The sequence below is a fragment of the Psittacula echo genome, assembly GCF_963264785.1.
Source record: "Psittacula echo genome assembly, chromosome: 7".
NCBI lineage: Eukaryota > Metazoa > Chordata > Aves > Psittaciformes > Psittacidae > Psittacula > Psittacula echo.
In genome coordinates this window covers 45207893-45226930 of record NC_137740.1, presented here as the reverse complement: position 1 = coordinate 45226930, position 19038 = coordinate 45207893, and the positions used below count along the sequence as shown (strand labels likewise).

The 19038-nt window shown below is 39.1% G+C and overlaps 1 protein-coding gene across 2 annotated transcripts; it reads left to right on the top strand.

Moving 5' to 3' along the window:
* Positions 1 to 505: 505 nt before the first annotated feature.
* On the top strand, positions 506 to 5289 carry MRPL44 (mitochondrial ribosomal protein L44). 2 transcript variants are annotated; one of them, XM_080624377.1, is made up of 4 exons: positions 506 to 905; positions 1267 to 1735; positions 3543 to 3721; positions 4966 to 5289. In XM_080624377.1, the coding sequence occupies exons 1-4, from the start codon at positions 739 to 741 to the stop codon at positions 5135 to 5137; spliced, it is 987 nt and encodes a 328-aa protein (XP_080480503.1). In that variant the 5' UTR covers positions 506 to 738; the 3' UTR covers positions 5138 to 5289. The 2 variants fall into 2 exon arrangements, with proteins under 2 accessions (XP_080480503.1, XP_080480504.1); XM_080624378.1 differs by lacking the exon at positions 506 to 905 and adding an exon at positions 997 to 1124.
* Positions 5290 to 19038: the final 13749 nt, after the last annotated feature.

Here is a 19038-nt window from a genome sequence, read left to right as displayed (position 1 = left end):
CATTGTTTGATATAATTTTAAAAAAATGTGAGGGTTCATCTAAACTATATGAGTCTTTGACGTAAGTAATAGTGGTGGTCTGAACAACCCAAAAGCAGCAGGTGCGTATCCAGTAGCCAGCTGCAAGGCTACCATCTCCTGCGTGCTGGGGCGCTGTTCCTGGTGTGTGTGGTGCGGACGCAAGTAGCGGAAGCTAGCCTGGTGTCCCCATGTACTGTGGTCTGTTTAAACATCCCATGATGTTGTTTCTCTGTGGGCCCGGAGGCACCCTGCACAAGGCGGCGGCTCTGGGCAGAGCCCCGGCCGGCGCCCATCGGACTCTGCGTGTCAAACTCTCTCTGCAGAGGGACGCCCGACACCGGTGGCCTCAGCCGCGCTGGGCCGGTGCCGCCGGTGTGCGACCCGCTGCAACTGCAGGAGATGCGAGCCCGTGCATCGCGACGTGGCTTTGCTCGAAGCTTCCCGGGTGTTCTCTACCCGAGAGCTCGCGGAACCCCGGCCTAGTGCCCTGCATCACAGCCGCGAACCCCGCTCGCTGTCCCGCTGCTGTCGCAGCGGCCGCTCCCAACGTGCAGCGCGGTCACATGGCCCGCCGGGAGCTGTGGTCCGAGGGCTGGTTCCGCCGCCGCTGCCCCGCTCGATGGTGTCCCCAGCTAGGAACGTTTCTGCCCGGAACTAACGGGTAGGGGCTGTGTTTCCCGGAGGAGACGGATCTCTGCGGTGGGTGCAGCCATCGTCATGGCCGCCCGGCTGCTAGTGCAGGCGTCGCGGCAGCTGCTGGCAGGGGCCGGAGCTGGGGCCGGGACCGGGAGGGTCACGTTCAAGACTGCGCCGCGCCAAGTAAAGAAGCGGTGGCTCCGCGCCTACCTGGAGCAGGAGCGGCTGAACGCGCCCCCCCAGCGGCGGTGAGACCGGCCCGGCAGGAGAGGGCGGGCGGAGGAGGGGGACGGGACACGGGGCCGGGGGAAGGGAGGGAGGGCGGGCCGAGGCCGTGAAACAGGCAAGATAGAGCTGTTTAAGCACCTTCTCATGAGGCTCTGGAGCAGAGTGATAAAAGCTCCACAGGTCAGCTTGGTTCTCGGGTTTGAACGTGGCAAGGGGCCCGTCCTGGCAGGCAAAAACAGGTGCGAACGAATGACGTTTGACATGAGAGGTTTAAATACTGGTTTTGGTCTTCAGGCTTTAATTGTCTGAAAGCCCTGATGCTGGCAGTGCGGGTAACTTCTTAATCTGTTTCTGAATTTGCTTCGTTTTCCACTTGTGTAGGTCAGAGAAGCCCAACTGGGATTACCACGCAGAAATACAAGCTTTTAGCCACCGGCTGCATGAAAATTTTTCCTTGGATCTTCTGAAGACTGCCTTTGTTAACTCCTGTTACATTGAAAGCGAAGAGGCGAGGCGCCAGGAGCTTGGGCTAGACAAAGAAACGATTGCTCTTAATCTCCAAGATAACAGTAAACTTGCTGAAGAAGGGATGTCTTTTTCACGTTCTTACCTGATGCATTGCTTTGAAGGTGCCTACCCAGAGTTACCTGCAGAGGGGATAGGAGCACTTGTTGATTTTCTTACCAGTCAGGAACTTGTTTCTTATGTGGCTCAAAACCTGTCTATACAGGACCTGACGCTTTGCAAAGAGTTCCCTGCCCCCCCAGATGTGCTGCAGAGGACGTTCTTTGCTGTAATAGGAGCCTTGCTCGGCAGCAGCGGGCCTGAGAAAACTGGGATCTTTGTCAGGGTGAGTCTGGCTTTAAACTCAAAATGGGTAGATTTACACACTGGCACAGGTTGCCCAGTGGAGCTGTGGCTGCCCCAGCCCTGGCAGTGTTCAAAGGCCAGGATGGGGCTTGGGGCGACGTGGGCTAGTGGAAAGTGCCCCTGCCCATGGCAGGGGGTTGGAACTGAATGAGCTTTAAGGTCCCTTCCAACCCAGCCCATTCTATGATTCTGTGATATGTTTTTGTGCTGACAACAATAACATCAAAGGGTATCAGAAATTAGAGGGGATTAAAAAGGAAAAAAAAAATAATTTCTTGAGCCTTGATGGCCAGAGATCGAGGGAGATTGGCAGAAGTTTGACCATACCTGTAACAAGACAATTGAACACTGAGATCTAGTGGTGGTAGTTGGGTAGGGTTTTGGTTGGGGTTGTGTTTCTTTTTTCTTCTGTTTTCTGTTGTTTGTTTCTGTTTTTCTTTAAGAAGCAGGGGCTGGACACGTACATAAAATCATATGCTTCTGTTATATAGAATAATAATATTCTTGTATTTGCTGACACTTGCAAAGGGAAAGCGTTATATGCCATGCACTGTACTATCAAATAATGGAATTATTCCATGTAAGGTCACATATATCTTCAATTAAAAAAAAAAAAACAAAAAAAAAAAAAAACAAACCCAAAGAACCAAAACAACCAAACAAAAAACCCCAAACAAAATAAGCATTTTATTTACAGCAGGGGCTGCATTCATAGGTTTTACATGCAGGAGTGCAAGCACCTAAAGATATTTCATAGAATCATAGAATAGTTAGGGTTGGGAAGGACCTTAAGATCATCTAGTTCCAACCTCCCTGCCATGGGCAGGAACACCTCACACTAAACCATGTCACCTAAGGCCTCATCCAACCTGGCCTTGAACACTGCCAAGGATGGAGCATTCACAACTTCCTTGGGCAACCCATTCCAGTGCCTCACCACCCTAACAGTAAAGAATTTCTTCCTTATATCCAATCTAAACTTCCCCTGTTTAAGTTTGAACCCATTACCCCTTGCCCTGTCACTACAGTCCCTGATGAAGAGTCCCTCCCCAGCATCCTTGTAGGCCCCCTTCAGATACTGGAAGGCTGCTATGAGGTCTCCACGCAGCCTTCTCTTCTCCAGGCTGAACAGCCCCAACTTTCTCAGCCTATCTTCATACAGGAGGTGCTCCAGTCTCCTGATCATCCTCGTGGCATACAAAAAGGTTCAATTAAAATGCAGTGTAACAAAATAGTTCTAGCAGCTACTGTCCTTTCAGTTGTCCTTTTTACTTATTTGTCATTTGCAATGGAGAAATGTCTGTTAAAATCTTATTTCTGGTACAAGACGCTTGAGAGGTCTCTGTAAGAGCAAGTAGTTTGTAACAGGCAGGAGAGCAATCCAAACAGGTGGGTTTGCACGTTGCCTTCAACCTGTTTGCAGCACTCTTCTGATGTATAGCTTCTAGCCTGGAAGCAGCACTGAGTTGCTGGTGCTCAGAGCTGTGTGTAAGCGTTGTTGGAGCTCCTCTCTCATACTGGTGCTGTTCCTTCTCTACATGTGGGCAGTTGACTTTGCCCAAGGTGCACATCAGTGGCTAATTCAGACCCAGAGCTGCTGAGCATAGGAGCACTGGTTACCTGTGCTTAGCTGCGTGGAGCACTGAGGCAATTTCACCTTTCATGTCAGCAATTTATTGTCAACTGTATTAATGCCTCTTCATATTGTATTTTTATTAGGATACACCAGAAGCTAGAGCCTTTGTTACCTTTCACATTAATTGCAACTTCCAAATATTATTGTTTAGGACTTTTTTATCCCACAACTGATTGGAAAGGACCTATTTGAGATCTGGCAAGTTGTAAATCCTATGGGCTTACTAGTGGAAGAACTGACCAAGAGGAACATCTCTTCTCCAGAACCAAGAATTACCAGGCAACTGGGAGTCAGCACGGTTCTGCCGGTGTACTTTGTTGGGTTGTACTGGTTAGTACAATATTTAGTGAAATGGATTTAAGTTGGGGAGGAGGGAAGAGGGTCTTTTGCTTTTCCACTTGTGCTCTGTGGTCAAATTATTACAGAAAAGAAATCTTAAAGTGACTTCCATATAAAATCAGGCGTTAAAGCACTGGCTTTTATCATTACTTGCTGTAATGATGCATAAAAAGACAGTCTCTGACTAAAGGGCTTCAGAATCTAAATTGGGCATACAAAAAGAGTCTGGGTGTATGTTCTGAGTGGCCTGCAGAGGAATTTTGTGAATGGCATAACTGAATGGCTTTGGAGGGACCACAGCTGTATCCACGGCTTAGGGAAGGGTAAAGAGACACAGACAGCAAAAGAGGTGGGATTGAAGAGAGGCTTATTTTATATTCCAGATAATCTTTCTAGTTTTCAAATCATGGGCACTATAAACTAGACAAGAGGAGTGTCTGTATCCAGACAAGACTTGGGAAAAGCCGGTCATCTCTGGTGTGCTTGTGTCAGGCGTGGTCAGTGCTTATCCTTGTGTCTTGCCCAGGGGTAACTTTGTTCCTCTGAACTAGAACAGGACCTTCTTCCACCAAAACCCACACCGTTGTTGCTTTGCTTAATGAGCTGCAGATAAATGCACGGGAAAATTGCCTTAATTGTTCTGATTTATTGTGTTTTGGTTTAAGTGCCTTCTAAGATTTATTATATAAATGAAAGGAACTTCGCTTGTTTTTCTTTGAAAACCATGGTATCTCTTCAGAAACTGTTCCTATTCAGTGGCCATGAATGTTGATTAAATAGAGCTAAGTACATACTTCATAACATAGGGAACTTCTCTGTGAATCCTTTTAAAGAAGTTTTAAAATGCTTTCCTACCAGGAAAGGAAAAAAACCAGAAGCATTTCACTTCTTTGTTTAAGTTAACCAGAGTCATGAGTTTGCATAATTTTAACAGGGCTAACAGATTGACCACTGTAGAGAAGCAGTGATTTGTTGGAAATCTAAAGGAACAGAGTAGTGTTCTTCCAGGAAATGGATGCATTTCTGATTTGAGTTTCCATTGTTGAATACACAGTCACTTATCTTTGCAGGAAAGGCCAAAGGAAATGTTTACATTTGTGTGTAAATAGAAATTCCCTTCAGTATTCACAGACATTAGAGAAAGGAAAAATCTAACAGCCCTTATTCACGGTAGGCAGTAGTGCTCAGGATTTCATGAAGAAAATGTTTTTAATTCTATTTCTTTTCCTCCCAAGCAATAAGAAGATTATAGCTGAAGGTCCTGGTGAAACGCTGCTTGCAGCAGAGGAAGAAGCTGCCCGCGTGGCTCTGCGAAAGCTCTATGGGTATACAGAGAACAGGAGACCTTGGGATTACTCAAAACCCAAACAAGGACTGGCAGCTGAAAAGGCTATAAGCAGTAGCTAGATGATAACTGTTTCTCTTAAGAATTGATGGCTTCCATGTTGAATATAGATGTATTTAGGAAAAGAAAATGCAGTTTGGCTTTCTGATTTCAGTGCTTGAAACTTTCAGATCAAATACGGTATTAAAATAAAGTCTTTTCCTTTTGCACAATATTTAATACTTGCTCATTTTCCTAAATATAAGTACCCTTATATTGATTTTTTTTTTGCCTTTTGGCTGAGAAGTTTTTCCATACATCACAGGAAACCAGTTTTAATGATGTTTAATACTGTGTGACAAAATCTCACTGTATAGAAAAAAAAGTTTCATGAGTGCTTCCTTGGAGATTGTTTTGGGGTTGCTCAAAGTCTCATGACATTTGCAGCAGCAGTCTTTGGATTGCATCTGAATTTGTTTGTCCTTGACCTTGTGAAAACATCAAATATGTCGTCTTTGGTAAACTGTTTGTGATCTAATTTAAAAAAAAACAAGGAAGAGTGCAAATGGCACTTTTGAGGTCTTGCTGCTTGCACACAAGTTTTGTTTGAGGCAGACGTGGATTTCTATTGTTGGAGTTCGCTCTGAAAGAGTATTTTTCATTGTAAAATTTTTAAAAGTTTCTCTTGCAAAACTAGCAATAAGTATAAATAAGGATTGTGAAGGTCTAAACCCAAAGTGGAGATCATGATTTAATGACAGGCTGTAAGATAAGCTACAGCCTTCTTATTTTCATCTTTTTTTTTTTTCCCCCCTCTTTTTGGTACTTTCCCTGTTTAGTCCAAGTACTTCAATTTTCTCCTGTCATTTGGCCACTTAATTTAAGCAGTCAAGTAACTGAAGTACTGGATTCTGTGAAGTGAATGTTTTGTTTGCACCATCTGTTGCTGTTCTAATGTAACTCCAAGTAAGTGGAAAGCCACTTAGAAGTAACTTGGGTACTTGCATGGTGTTCCTGCTAAATGTCACAGACAACTCAGTGTATACCAGAAGACAACAGCTGCATGAGGACTGTGACTCTTTTGGAATAATTTCCTTTAAAATTGAGTGAGAGTCTACTTACACGCTGGGACTGAGCCTCCAAAGGAAGAAGCTCACTGTAGGACAGTGGCTAAAGAAGTTTTCCTGCCCTATCCCATTGTGAGAACTGGTTGTGAAAAATAACAACAGGTAAATGTGCCTGCACTAATTGGGGATGGGAGAAACAAGCAGGTGCCCATTCAGACTGGTTTGATGTTGCTGTCCCTAACAACATGCATCCCTTGCCTTGGGCCCCCAGGAAGGGTTTATGTGAAAGATGCTTGGCTTTCAGAAGGTCCCAGGCTGCAGCTGTGGCTGCTAAGCACATCTGTGGTACAGCACAAGTGGTGCATTCCCTGCTGCCCCTGGCCTGAGAATGACTTCTGACTGGTTTACTTGATGGAAACGAATGCATTAGTGTATTCACTAATTCAGTGGTTGTCTGCAGCTCGTGCATGTCTTCAGTATTTGGTGTGACCTGCATCTTAAGCATGTATAAAAAGCTTGTGTGGCTGGATAGCAGGCAAAACTTTCTTCTGCATTCTGGCATGGGTGACTATATATGTGAACGCTTGAATATGAAAAAAGAGAGCGGAAGGATCAGTCTATCATAAAATATGCATAAATTGCTTGTGTTACATGAAAAACTTCAGCTAGGTAATCTATTATCACTTATATAAGCAAAGCCAATAAGGTCGCTATATCCCAGGGGGAATAATAGCAAAAGCTGAAAAGAGGTTAGAACTTACTCATGCTATTTTTAGTTTCCAGATGAGGTATTTCTCTTACCTTTACCTATTTTAAAAGGACAGTTGTGAAGGTGGATGCCTTTACAGCCAAAGCTTGATCTACCTACTGTTTTTACATACATATTTATTTATTTTGAGAGACAGAAAATAGCAATTTTCTGGCAGTTTACCTTAAAGGAATATTTAAGATCTGTTTGCTGTAGCTTAATGGTTTGGAATATGGCCGTAAGTCTCAGGAGAAGTGTATTACAGAATAGGGTGTGGCAAAAACCCCAAGTAATGCAAAGATAAGCCAATTTATTGTGTAGTACAGGTATGGAATTTCTTAAGTTTGAATAGAAAGACAGTTTGGGGACATAGAAAGAAAGAACTGGGTTTTTATAGAGGTGTGAGCGAAAAGGGAGTTTTTATAAAAAACATGTCCTATTTTCAAGCTTCCAAAGGTCAGAAAAGCATTTTATGTGGTCTCTGTGCTTTAATTTCAGACGCTTATGCATCTATTTAAGGATTTACCCTTGCAGTAGTGGGGTCATTTTACATACTTCAGATTAGTAACTTCTTTTTTACTTTTTTCTGAATCAGTAGCTGTAAACAGTATCTAAGTGGCATTAAATGCTTAGACATACAAAAATCAGTATCGATAAAATCTGGTGAAAATGGCATCTGTTCTTCTACTAGAAACATTGTTCATAAAATTCTGTGACAGTTTTGTTGTCTGAATTTGTAAGCTGCTTGGATTGGTTCTGACACGAGTGCTGCATACAAGAGCATTCATGTTGTTCCTTTCTTAAATCATATTTTATTTCCCTTTCACAGAAGACAATTGACCAAGTGGCATGTCAGTAACTGACTCACAGAAAGGAATGAGGACAGTTTATTTTTGCAACCCATTGAACAAGTCATTGATTATGGTTATGAATGTCATTATTTGTGAACTTACTGAACAGTAGAAAAGGCTATGTTCTTTAGTATTTATGGAGTTTTTGAATAGATTAACATCATCTCAGGGGTCAGCTTGTTGATGCTTTTCTGTATGCTACCTTTTAACCTTATCTGATGCAGATATTTGTTACTGCATTTGCATTTATGGCTCCTTTAGCTTATTCAAATCTTATGTCATGATCAGGAGTTTTTTGTTAAATGAAAATTATCCTTGGTAAACCATAACACAAATAACAATTTTTCTGCACTAACTTAAAATATGATTTAATGTGTGTACTAACAGCTACCTTTTGACAAAAGTATAATACTATATGATAACCCTTTTTTTAGCTTTCTTTTCCTTTTTGATCTTTGTATTAATTTGCATAAGTATGCTAATATGCTTAGACATAGGTATAAGTGGAATTAAAAGGACTACTAGCTCTTAATCCATTAAAAGCAGTGGCAGTTCTGCTATTGATTTTGGTCTAAACTTGGTTTTACTCCAAATGCTGAATAAACTGAATGTGTGAACAGTCTTGGATTATTCTGTTTCTGCCATCTAGATCCTTTCTCTTTTTCTTAAAAGTGTTTTAAAAGTGATTTTGAGAAAGGTAAGAGAAGTTCTACTGTATTGGTCTCAGTTAAGTAATTGGTGAAAACTTCTTAGTACGCTTTCATGCACTCTTATGAAGTTACTTCTGTTCTCAGTATGTGCTTTTGCTCCTGTGTCTCGAGCTGTTCAGAAATGTGACTGAACACTGTATTATCTCCTTGTTTTCAACTGCAGCTTCTCTGGTTACAGTAACCAGAAATTTTACTGTAATTTTGTCCAGGAATAATTCTTGTGCTGATTGCTCTTGTGACTTAAAGGCAGGCGATTAAAATACAATCACTTTACAGTTATCAGAAGTTTAATTCAGAGTTTGAAATTGCTGGTGAAAAAACAAAGCTTTTATTGAAATTTCCATACCAAACTCTTTTGTTTTGCATAATAGATCCAAAATTTAAATAAGCTGCTGTGGGGTTATGTTGCTATAAAAAACCATGAAGAATTCAAAACATCAAAAGATGTGTTGTCATTCTGTTTTGCAGGGCAGGGCAGGGAGAGAGAGATGATGCAGTACAGAATTACTAGAAGAGCCCTACTCTTTTTTTAACTGTACTGAGTGCTGTGGTAAACTTTAAACAGGCTCTAACTATTTGGTTTATTTTATATCTGAGGTTTGAAGTTTAATATAAGAGATGCATATAGTGTAGAGAAGCAAACATCTAAGGACAGATCGTTTTCATCTTTTCAAATTGGTTCCACTGATCTAATAGGTTTGCATTTACCATTTCAGCTTGATTGAGAAACTGTTGATGGCTCAGGAAGATAAAATGGTCACTAGTTGATCAGTAAGTAAATAGCCACTGTCATGGTGCAAGTTGCATAGTGGGAACACAGCTCATCTGCATTACAGAATCAGAGCATTGAAGGCTGCCGGTGATTCTTTAAATTATGGGGCATTGTGCAGCTTTTTGTGATGCACTTAAAAACTGGGGCTGGTCTTTGGGAAAAGGGTAGCTCTGGGAAGGAACTAAATGTTATCATCCCTCTCTATTTTTCTGTGTTAAGTACAATGTTTCTGCCAGTCTGTGGCTATGCTCTTGAACTTCCAGTTTTATGTTCACAGATGAATTATGTTACATGAATTACTGCAGTGCAGGTTGTGTACGACTATCAGGGACTTTCTGAATCATCAAAGCGATCATCGCTGTCATAGCTATGTCATATGGTCCTTTTCCTAAACAGACAACTCAATTTTAGAAGTATTAGGTCTTTTGCTCTTGTTGCTCCAGCTGGAGACAGTTACAGAACCTCGTTGTTCTGATATGGAAATTAAAATTTATGCCTTACCTCTGTAAGTATTCACTGCCAGTTGTGCAATGTTCTTTATCAGAAGAAATCCTGATTTTATGGATGGTGAGAGAATTTTGCATTTAATCCTAATGAGATAAATATTTCATTGAGTTTCAAATGCACTTGAGAGTTCCCCTTTATAGGGCATCTCAGTAGCTCTGCAGTCCTATGCTTTCTCCTAATTTGTCTGGGATGCTTACATAAATCAGAGCAACATTTGTTTTTATAATCTGAGTAACATTTTAGACTAATTGTTATCTGACGTTTGTAGTTTAATACTCTTTGTCCTGAAGATATGATTTTGGCTTAAGGTACTTAATTTTGGTACTTTATGTAGGCAACAAAAATTAATTGCATCAATAGTTAGGTACATCTATTAAAATGTAATAGTAATTCAAATGGCTCAGCCAATATTTATACAGCATTTCTAATTCTTAAAAACATGCATACTTACAGAAATAAAGTTCTGAAAGAATGTTTGCTATCCAGCTTCAAATAAACTTTTTGACGCTATTTAATGCAAGATGTTTCAGTAGAGAGAGACAACAGTTAGGTAGAGTCCTTCACTTTTGGCAACAGATTTATAGTTTCATGATTCACATGTGTTTAGGTAAGTACTGAATCAAATCTTTGGCTTGTCAATGCCAGTGTATGTCTCCTTATGTAGGCTGTGGCTAGCACTTACATGGTGGGAGGGGAAGTGCTGCTGGCGATTTTTCCACCTCATAGAAGTGAGAAAAGGATTATTTTTGACTGACGTGGGAGATCAGTTTCTGAAGTTTCTAGGTTTGGAAGTTTCTCAGTGTTCTGTTCTCGCTTATTTGACCGTTTGTAGAGAATGATGCCACCATTTACGTAGTACACAGTAGGTGATAATAGACCCAGTCCCACACTGAGCTGACAGTTTGTGGGGATGTATCTAGACTTGTGATTAGTATCTCTGAGGTAGTGCAGGGGATATTGCCAGATCAAATAAATAATTAAGTCAAGTTAAATGAAAAAAAATCACTGTGTGTTCCTTGGAAGCTGAAGGAAGCATGCTAGTGGAGCACCACTGTCCTACATTCGACCTAAGCCTATAAAAGAAAATTCAGAGTAATTTAAGTTTAAAGATACCATTCTGCAGTCTGCTCCTTCATGGAGGAGCCCTAGGTAATCAAGAAAATACTAATGAAACTGGAGAAGTGCTGCAGAGTTCGTTCTGTAAGAGGAGGATTAATCAGGGGGAAGCATTCCAAGCACCAGAGCTCAATAATTTGTCATAAAGTTGTGGCTTGGTCCACAGCTTTACTCTCAAAGTCATTGGCAAAAATATCAATGCTTCGGATGATAATGTAACAAAATGGCTTGAAGAAATAATTCCAACATCAGAGAATATTTAGAGAGGAAAACAGTCCAAAGAGAAAATTGTTTAACTCGTTGAGTGCTTAGTTGAATGCTAGTGGAAATTATTCCCTCAAATTTCAAGTGATAGATATCATGTACAATTTACAAAGTAACTTTTGTTATAGTCCATCGGAAGAAAAATGGTTGCCTAAACCTAAAAGTGTGTATCTGAAGGTTGCCTGTTCCATTACACATCAAGTAATGACTGTGGCAATGAGCTTAGGACAACTATTTTGTAATTTGATTGGGTTTTCATCACTAGAAGGCTAATGGTTTTAGATTGGAGTGATTTACCTATCATTTGCTGTTTATAATATCTGAGTACAGATAGGTTTTGGTTTTATTTTTATTTTGCAGTAGAAATGCATGTTAAATGTTTCATTTCTCTCTCAAATGTCATGATGTTGTTTCAGCATGTTTTCAGTCAGGGAGACATGTTCAACAACCTGTATCCACCACGGAATGAGACAGCACTTTGGAAAGGAAAAAAAAATGAAAAGAAAAGCCAACATTCATATTGGCATTTGGCAGATCCCCACATGGCAATTCATTATTGCTTCTGTTGCTGCTTTTATTACTTTAGGATGAACCTACTCTGGATGCACATACCTATATAGTTTCATTTCAAGACCCATGGCACTGCATGTTTGTCTCCCAGCTGCTAGGAATCTGTACTGACACTCAGTGTATGGTGTCAAAGTGGGGTTTGTGATAATTTATTTGTCTGTGTGCCACATCAGTGGCAGGCAGGCTGGCTGCTGAAGCTCATGGATATCTAGACCAGCAGCAAAACTATTGATTGTTCCCAGGTGTCAGAGGTAGGTAATTTATTTCATGGTTTAGTTCTTTGAAAGATTCTTGTTGAACTTGTCAGTTCTTAATTGGTTATTTCAACTGCCTACTGCAAGCTTGGCTGCCAGATCAAGTGTTCAGGAGGAACAGGGATCAGACTGAATTTGGTTGATCTCATTACCTCATGAGAGATGAAAACAGGCAATTTAAAAATAACAAGTTTGAACATTTGTTTCTTGACTGGAGTATTATAATTTCCCAGTAACCAAAAACATCAGGAACTAGATGAGGATGATAATGATAATAATAACAGAAAGGTATGATAAAACTCTAATTAGCTTCAAAATTTTCTAGAGAAAAAATATCTCTATTGCAAAGAAATTTGCTGCTAAGTGACAGAATCCACTGCTGAATTATCTGACTCTTGCAATGAATGCCTTTCATACTTCAACATAATTTCCATTTTTGAAGAATAACAATACATCCGTCAAAAAGGAAGATGATGTTTCGAAGAGTTTGCATTGAGAAATGGTTATTTGGATTTTGTTATACAATGGGATGAAAGTGGCTGTAAGGAGACTGAGGGCAAATGTGGCCATTGCCTGGCCGTGCTAAGAGGCTCTAGCAAAGAAATAAAATACATGGTACTTCGGAGTAAAGTGGAGATTGTGGACAATACTCTGAAAATTCATTGTCTGTTAACTGCTCTGTTTATAATGAGGATTACATAGAAATAATTAAACCCTTTGACAGGTGCATTTGTAGTTATCTCTATCAATGGTGGAAAGAGTAGGATGTAAAACATCTAGGTCAGTAAAAATGGAAACTTCATTACTGTGAAACCTTTTTCTGTTCATCATTACTTTGCTTAAATTGTTTTATTTTTGAATAAAACACTCATAATCCTAACTCTGAATCACCAAAGTTATGGTCTGCACCTAAAGCTAAGTGGGCAGCACTGAATAGCAGCTGTTGGCTAATCAGCACAGCTGGGCACACTCCTCTATCTCCTGCCTGCATGTGTCAGCATTTCAGTTGGGAAGTTATCTGTGTGCACAAAGGTGCGTGCAGGCAGGGAAAAATTAGCGGAAGGGTGGTTGTTCTGGCATCAGGGAAATATTTATAAGCTGGCAATGGACATATAGAACCTCAAAAAATTGAAAGCTGGACCTTAAATAGTAAAATACTGAGGTCTGAAACAATCCCACACAATGGGGAGCAGGATGCAAAAACCCCTGTGTATTCCTAAAGTGGATCTTGATAATTTAGGAAAGTCAGGATAAAGTTAGGGAGCTGTAAATTCTGTAGAGGCTGGAGAGGATCCAGAGAAGGTCCACAAAAAGGATCAAAGTACTGGGAAGCCTGCCACATGAGGAACAGCTGAGAGAACTGAGTTCAGCTTAGAGAACAGAAGGCTCAGAGGAGACCTTATCACCATGTTCCAGTATTTAAAGGGTGACTCCCTTTTTACAATGAGTCACATGGAAGAGGTAATGGGTACAAGTTACTCATGGGGAGATTCCAACTGGATACTAGAGGAAAATTTTTCACAATAAGAACAATCAGCCATTGGAATAATGTTCCCAGGAAGTGGTGGATTCTCCAAGGTTGGACACATTTAAGATTGGTCTGGACAGGGGGCTAGGACATCTAGTCTAGGTCATACTTTGCAAAGAAAGGTTGGACCAAATGATCTCTGAGGTCCCTTCAACCTTGTATTCTATGATTCCAAGGAAATTAGACTGTGCCACAAATTCTAACAATTACAAGGTACTTGATTAAAAGACCTAGAAGAAACACTATGCTTCCCTCATAGCTTCTGTAATACTTTTGTTTCCATATTTGTGATGATTTATTAATGGTCAGGTTCTTTTTCCCTGTGATTTTCCTCATCCATGGTAGTCTAGAGAAACTTGTTTTAGTGTTTTTCATTTGTTTAAAAATCTCTTGCACATCAGGAGCAGTATTTCTCAAATTCCTGTGTTTCTGTCAGTCAGATGCTGCTCTTTAATAACTAGGGTATTGCTCTGAGCAGGCATTATCCCAAATATTATTTATTCATTCTCTTCCATTAACTCCCTTTTCTCCAAACCAAACTGAAAAAAACCCTGCAAACCAAACCAAAGTTTTGTTCTAGCCAGGCTGCAATAATGTTCTGAACACTCTTTGCCAGTTGCAAAAACAAAATATGTGGAATATTACTATGCCCACCATCTTAACTGTTGATTTATTTATGTTTTTTGGGTTTTGTTTTTGGTTTTAGATGTTGGGTTTTTTCCTGTTGTTATTAGTTTCGATTATTTACTTTAATTATTTAATTTTTTAAAAATTCTTTTAAAATATATATATGTAATATATATAAAATAAATAAAATATATAAGTATATAATATATTTAAATTATTTTATATCATTTAATATTATTTAAGCATGTAACAAGTAAATATTAAATACTCCCGTCATGTTAAGAAAGAAGCTTCTTTTTTATGTCAAGTCATTTTGAATAAGCCACATGTGATGAGCATTTCTCTTTTGCCTTTTGGTTAAGAAAGAGTTTTTCTTATTCATAAATACTTCCAAATTCTACATTCTCAGTTGAAATTCACACACATTGTTTCAAAGAGACATCCCCGTCATTGGCACTTAACCAGAGAAGGCATTCCTGAAAGAAATCTTAATTTTATTTTATTTTTTTAAGCCGTTTGTATCTACAACTCTGGCACGCATTGTTGAACACATTCAGTTCAAGGCAAGAAATGGCGGGGGCTCTTGCTGTGCAGCAGAATATACAAGAGGCCTTAATATCATGGGTTCACTTCTCTTGTTAAATTAATGATCCTAAATAAAATATTGAAGGTTTGTTCATTTACTTCCTAAATTAAATTACATGGAGAAAAAGCGCTAAAATGTTACTAGTTTTAGCAGTATTTTTCCCATGTATGGATTGAGATTAGGCTTCTCCTGCAGAAAACCTCCCTTAAGAGGATATTTGCCAGCTACCAGGGGTTATCCGTATCTATTCACTGCAACTGCACTAGCCTGTGCTACATTCTGTGGAGGATTTTTGTTTGTTGTGCATCTTGGTATTGCTCTTACTTTTAACTTGTTAACACTACCAGTTGTAAAGCCCTCCACTCTGCAGTTTGGACAAGACAAATTCTCAGGGATTCATGGAAAAAAACTTTGCGGTAATATCTCAGAATTTAAAATTACAGTAATGAGAAATGTTACACTGAATTTGAAGGATTAGGTTTCCTTTTGTTGTCCACTTCTAAAATATTTTATTTCAGAAACAGAGTGACTGAAGAACTTAATTTTCCCGTATTCACATTACATACCTAATTTTCGTTATTCTCCTGTTTGAATATCTGACATCTGAAAGTTCTGTTTCCCAAATTTGCCTATTTTGTTATGTCCATCTCCATAGCTTTAGCCTATAATACTGTTCATTTTCATTCCACTTAAAATCTAAATGGATGTTTTCATGATTTTTATTTATTCTGATACTTCTTCTATTCATTGATTTGTTCAGTTTATACAGTATATTTTATACTGTATAAACAGTATAAAACTCTGTTTATCAGGCAAGACTGAAACATGTTGGAGTCACTGATTTACCATCTCAGTGTTGCAGATACCAGAGTGCATGACAGGTACTTTCTGGCTTGTCTTGGCATCTTAGGCTCCTTCTGTTTTCTACCTTTTTGACATTTTTCATTCTTTATACATTCAGGTGGACTTAGAGAATTAAAAAGTTTAGGATCTGCTTTCTGTGTTTAGATTCTACTTGTAAACACTGCTTCAAGGTTACTGTGAGCACTGAAGGATGCCTGCTCGGAACAGCTAATTCTTCTCTAGTGCTCCCCAAATCAGCCCTCAGGTGATGTTTATTAAAAGAATTAAAATTTTAGGAAAGTCTGAAGGAGAATTTGTGAGGTTTGTAAAGTATGGGGAAATAATAGAACACTGGCTGAAAATTCTATTTCTATTTTAATATTGTGTTTCCCTCACTGAAGATGCTTGTGAAACTACCTGTACTTCTTTTTGCCAAGTTGAAGGCAGTTCTAAGACAACACTAACCAATCATAGTTTCCACAAATTAAACTGCCTAATCAATAATTTAGATTCATTAGTGAAAAGGAACAAAGGCCTCTTCAATCCCATGGGAGTTCTACGGAAAACAAGCAGGAAATGCTCGTCATCAAGTGGAAGAGGTATGGAAGAATTGAACTTGAAAATACACCGGGCTTTAAATATAAATCTCATTCATAGGTCGAGAAAGAAGTTGTATATAAACTTTATTGTGAAAATTAAGTTGTTCCAGTTCAGAGAGCTGGGACTAAACATTTCCTGGTTTAGTAGTTTATGTAGCAAAATACTACAGGAATTATTGGTGGTTTAGATATCTATTTAGATTCTGTCTCTCCCTCTTCTAATTTATAACCATAAATTAGACAGATTTACACTGTGCACCATCAAGGTCTGTCTTTCATCTCTTTGTTTCCTAAGGTAATTTGTTTGCTTCCTTCTCACTTTATTCATATTGGTTCCATAACATCTCACTTGTGCCTTTAGGCTCTTGGCTCTCCTGTGTATTGTTAACATTCCCATGGGCAGTTCCAGAAAATGTAAAGTATGATATGGTTTACCATTATTTTTCTATTGCTGTTTATAGGGTGAAATATGAATATACTCCCTTTTCAGTTTAAAGGGTTCCACTCTCCTCTGGCGTGTTCCTCAGAAAGGCTACGTGAAATAATCATTTTACAATAAGTCTTGTGATTTGTGATACAGTTTATAGAGCTCCATACAACTACAAGATCTTATAGAATAATGATAAACCAATACAAATCAAAATTAGAAACAGAAGCATTGGCACATACCCAAAAAATAAAGGTACTGTAAAGATGCACTTAAAAATAAAACACATTCACCTCATGTAGAAGATATTCCTATGACAGATGCCTTGCCTTCACTGCAACTGTATATAGGCATGTTCTTTCCACTACCTAGTCTGTGATTACAAACTGAAATATGATCTTGTACACTTAAGGCATGACGGAAATTCAAGAACTGTGTCAAATAAAGGGGCAAGGTTGAAATATTGATAACCTTTCAACATCACTGATCAAGCTAGAAAGCAGGAGGAGAATAATGCCTCCTCAGCTATCAAAATTGCTCACTACAATTAAAATACTAAAAATTTCTGTAACTTTGGAACAAGTAAATCTGCTGAAATGTCTTCCCTGGATATGAAAACCTCCTGTTAATTAGACTGGATTACACTATGGGCTGGAACAATCCTGCACTCAAAAATTTCCCACTGACAAAAAACATATAATCTGTTTGTCATTGAACATGGTTCCTGAAGGAACTTGTAAATGTTGCAGTGAAACAATTGTAATCTTAGGCAAGACAGGCTCACAAGGTCCCCTAGTAGTTCCAGTCCAGCTAGGAGAGCACATTGTCTGGTTAACAACCATAAGCACAAATTAAGTAACATAGAAGCTGCTTACTCTTCTGAACAACTTTCTAAATAGCTGAAAATCAACATCAGAATTTGGTTTTTTTTTTATGTTATCGATGGATATATGTGTGTGTGTATATATATTTTTTATTTTTTTTTTTTTTTTTTTAGTTTTATGGGAAGAAAATGAAAGAAGAAGATGAAGAAAGCCAAAGGAGAGCATTTCAATGAGAGAGGTAATTAATAGTTTAGTTAACTCGAAAAACTGAAGAGAGGTAGCGGTACAGGATTACTAGTGCTACATGGGAGTCTATCCAGGAAATCTCAGTCCTTCCCACTGAAAAATTTTGAGTAGATTCAACTGGACTACAGGGTAATAGACAGATTAACTCAGACAAAATGAACCATTTTTTTTACAATGCTAACTTTAGGATGTGAGTGATTTGATTAGTTTCAACTCAGATTTTCCCCTCAAACAGTTTAGAAAAATTAACGACTGCAAGAAGCTCATCTAAATGTCATTTATGATGAAACTTTCATTCTTAACAATTATCACCAAGAGCAGAACATCAAGCTAAGAGAAAAGATACTTAAGGCTTTTTAACCACCTCTGATGTTGATCTGTTGTGTTACCTTTGGAAAGGCATTCTGCACCTTTACAGCCCTCTTCTTGAAACCTATCTGGTTTGTTTAGATTAAGAGGAAAATTCTAGTTTACTTTGCAGCAAGGAAAGCATGTGTTTTGCTATTAATGCTTGATACCTGGCTCTACACAGCTTCAATCTGTCTCACTTGGAAACTGCAAAAGCTGTTCTATCAACACAGCTATAGCAGATAGGTCATAAACTGTTGAGGGAGGAGTCTAAAGAATAATTGTGCTTTCTGTCTTTTTTTTTTTTTTTTTGTCTTTTTGATACTTCCTGCTTTTGGGCTAGCTCTTGGTTTTGTGTCTCTCACCCCGTACCTTCAGCCTCCTCCATGTCATCTTCAGAGCCAGATTAGGCTTTGATTCTCAGACTTTCATTGCTGTGGAGGTTGAAAATCACTTCCTACCCTACATTACCCAAAAGGGAGTACCTGTATGTCACACTAATTAAAAATAAAAAAGACCGATAATTTGTGCATTACAAAGAAACCAAGCTGATGTGACTGTCTTTATGGTGAGGTCTGTTTCCTGTGAACAGCTGTTATGGGTAAAGGCAGGGCTATCAATCATTTACCTTTTCTACTGTGTTAATGTCATAGCAGTGAGTGGGAAATGTCAAAGGGAAATGGCTTTTCAAATAAAAATAATTTTGTAATTCAATCATATTTGTCTGACCATTTCCTGCAGTTAAATTCTCTAGATTTAAATAACTGACAACAATCAATAATGAATTATATAAACATGATTTTCTTTTGGTTTGATTTCTTACTAAAATGTGTCTATTCATTAACAAAAAGCTCTGGCTTAGATAAGGCAAGGCACAGACACACCAATTTATGCTCGGTTGACAGAATCTTTAATAGAGCATATCAGTGAACTTTCTTGCCAGCTACACTTGCTGCATCCTTAGCATTCTCAGAAATCACTTCAAATATTGCAGGAGCAGTTTACCACAGATCCGATATACCTAATCCCAGGATTAATTTTGTATGCCCATCAGTAGTGAAGCAAGATGGATTTAATAGCCCATTAGCCTTTCAGCA

Bases quoted from the DNA above. Each gene is read 5' to 3' on its own strand.
- MRPL44 (XM_080624377.1), top strand. From the start codon at position 739: ATGGCCGCCCGGCTGCTAGTGCAGGCGTCGCGGCAGCTGCTGGCAGGG. The intron at 906-1,266 runs GTGAGACCGGCC...CCACTTGTGTAG, and splicing joins AACGCGCCCCCCCAGCGGCG to GTCAGAGAAGCCCAACTGGG. The intron at 3,722-4,965 runs GTTAGTACAATA...TTTCCTCCCAAG, and splicing joins TACTTTGTTGGGTTGTACTG to CAATAAGAAGATTATAGCTG.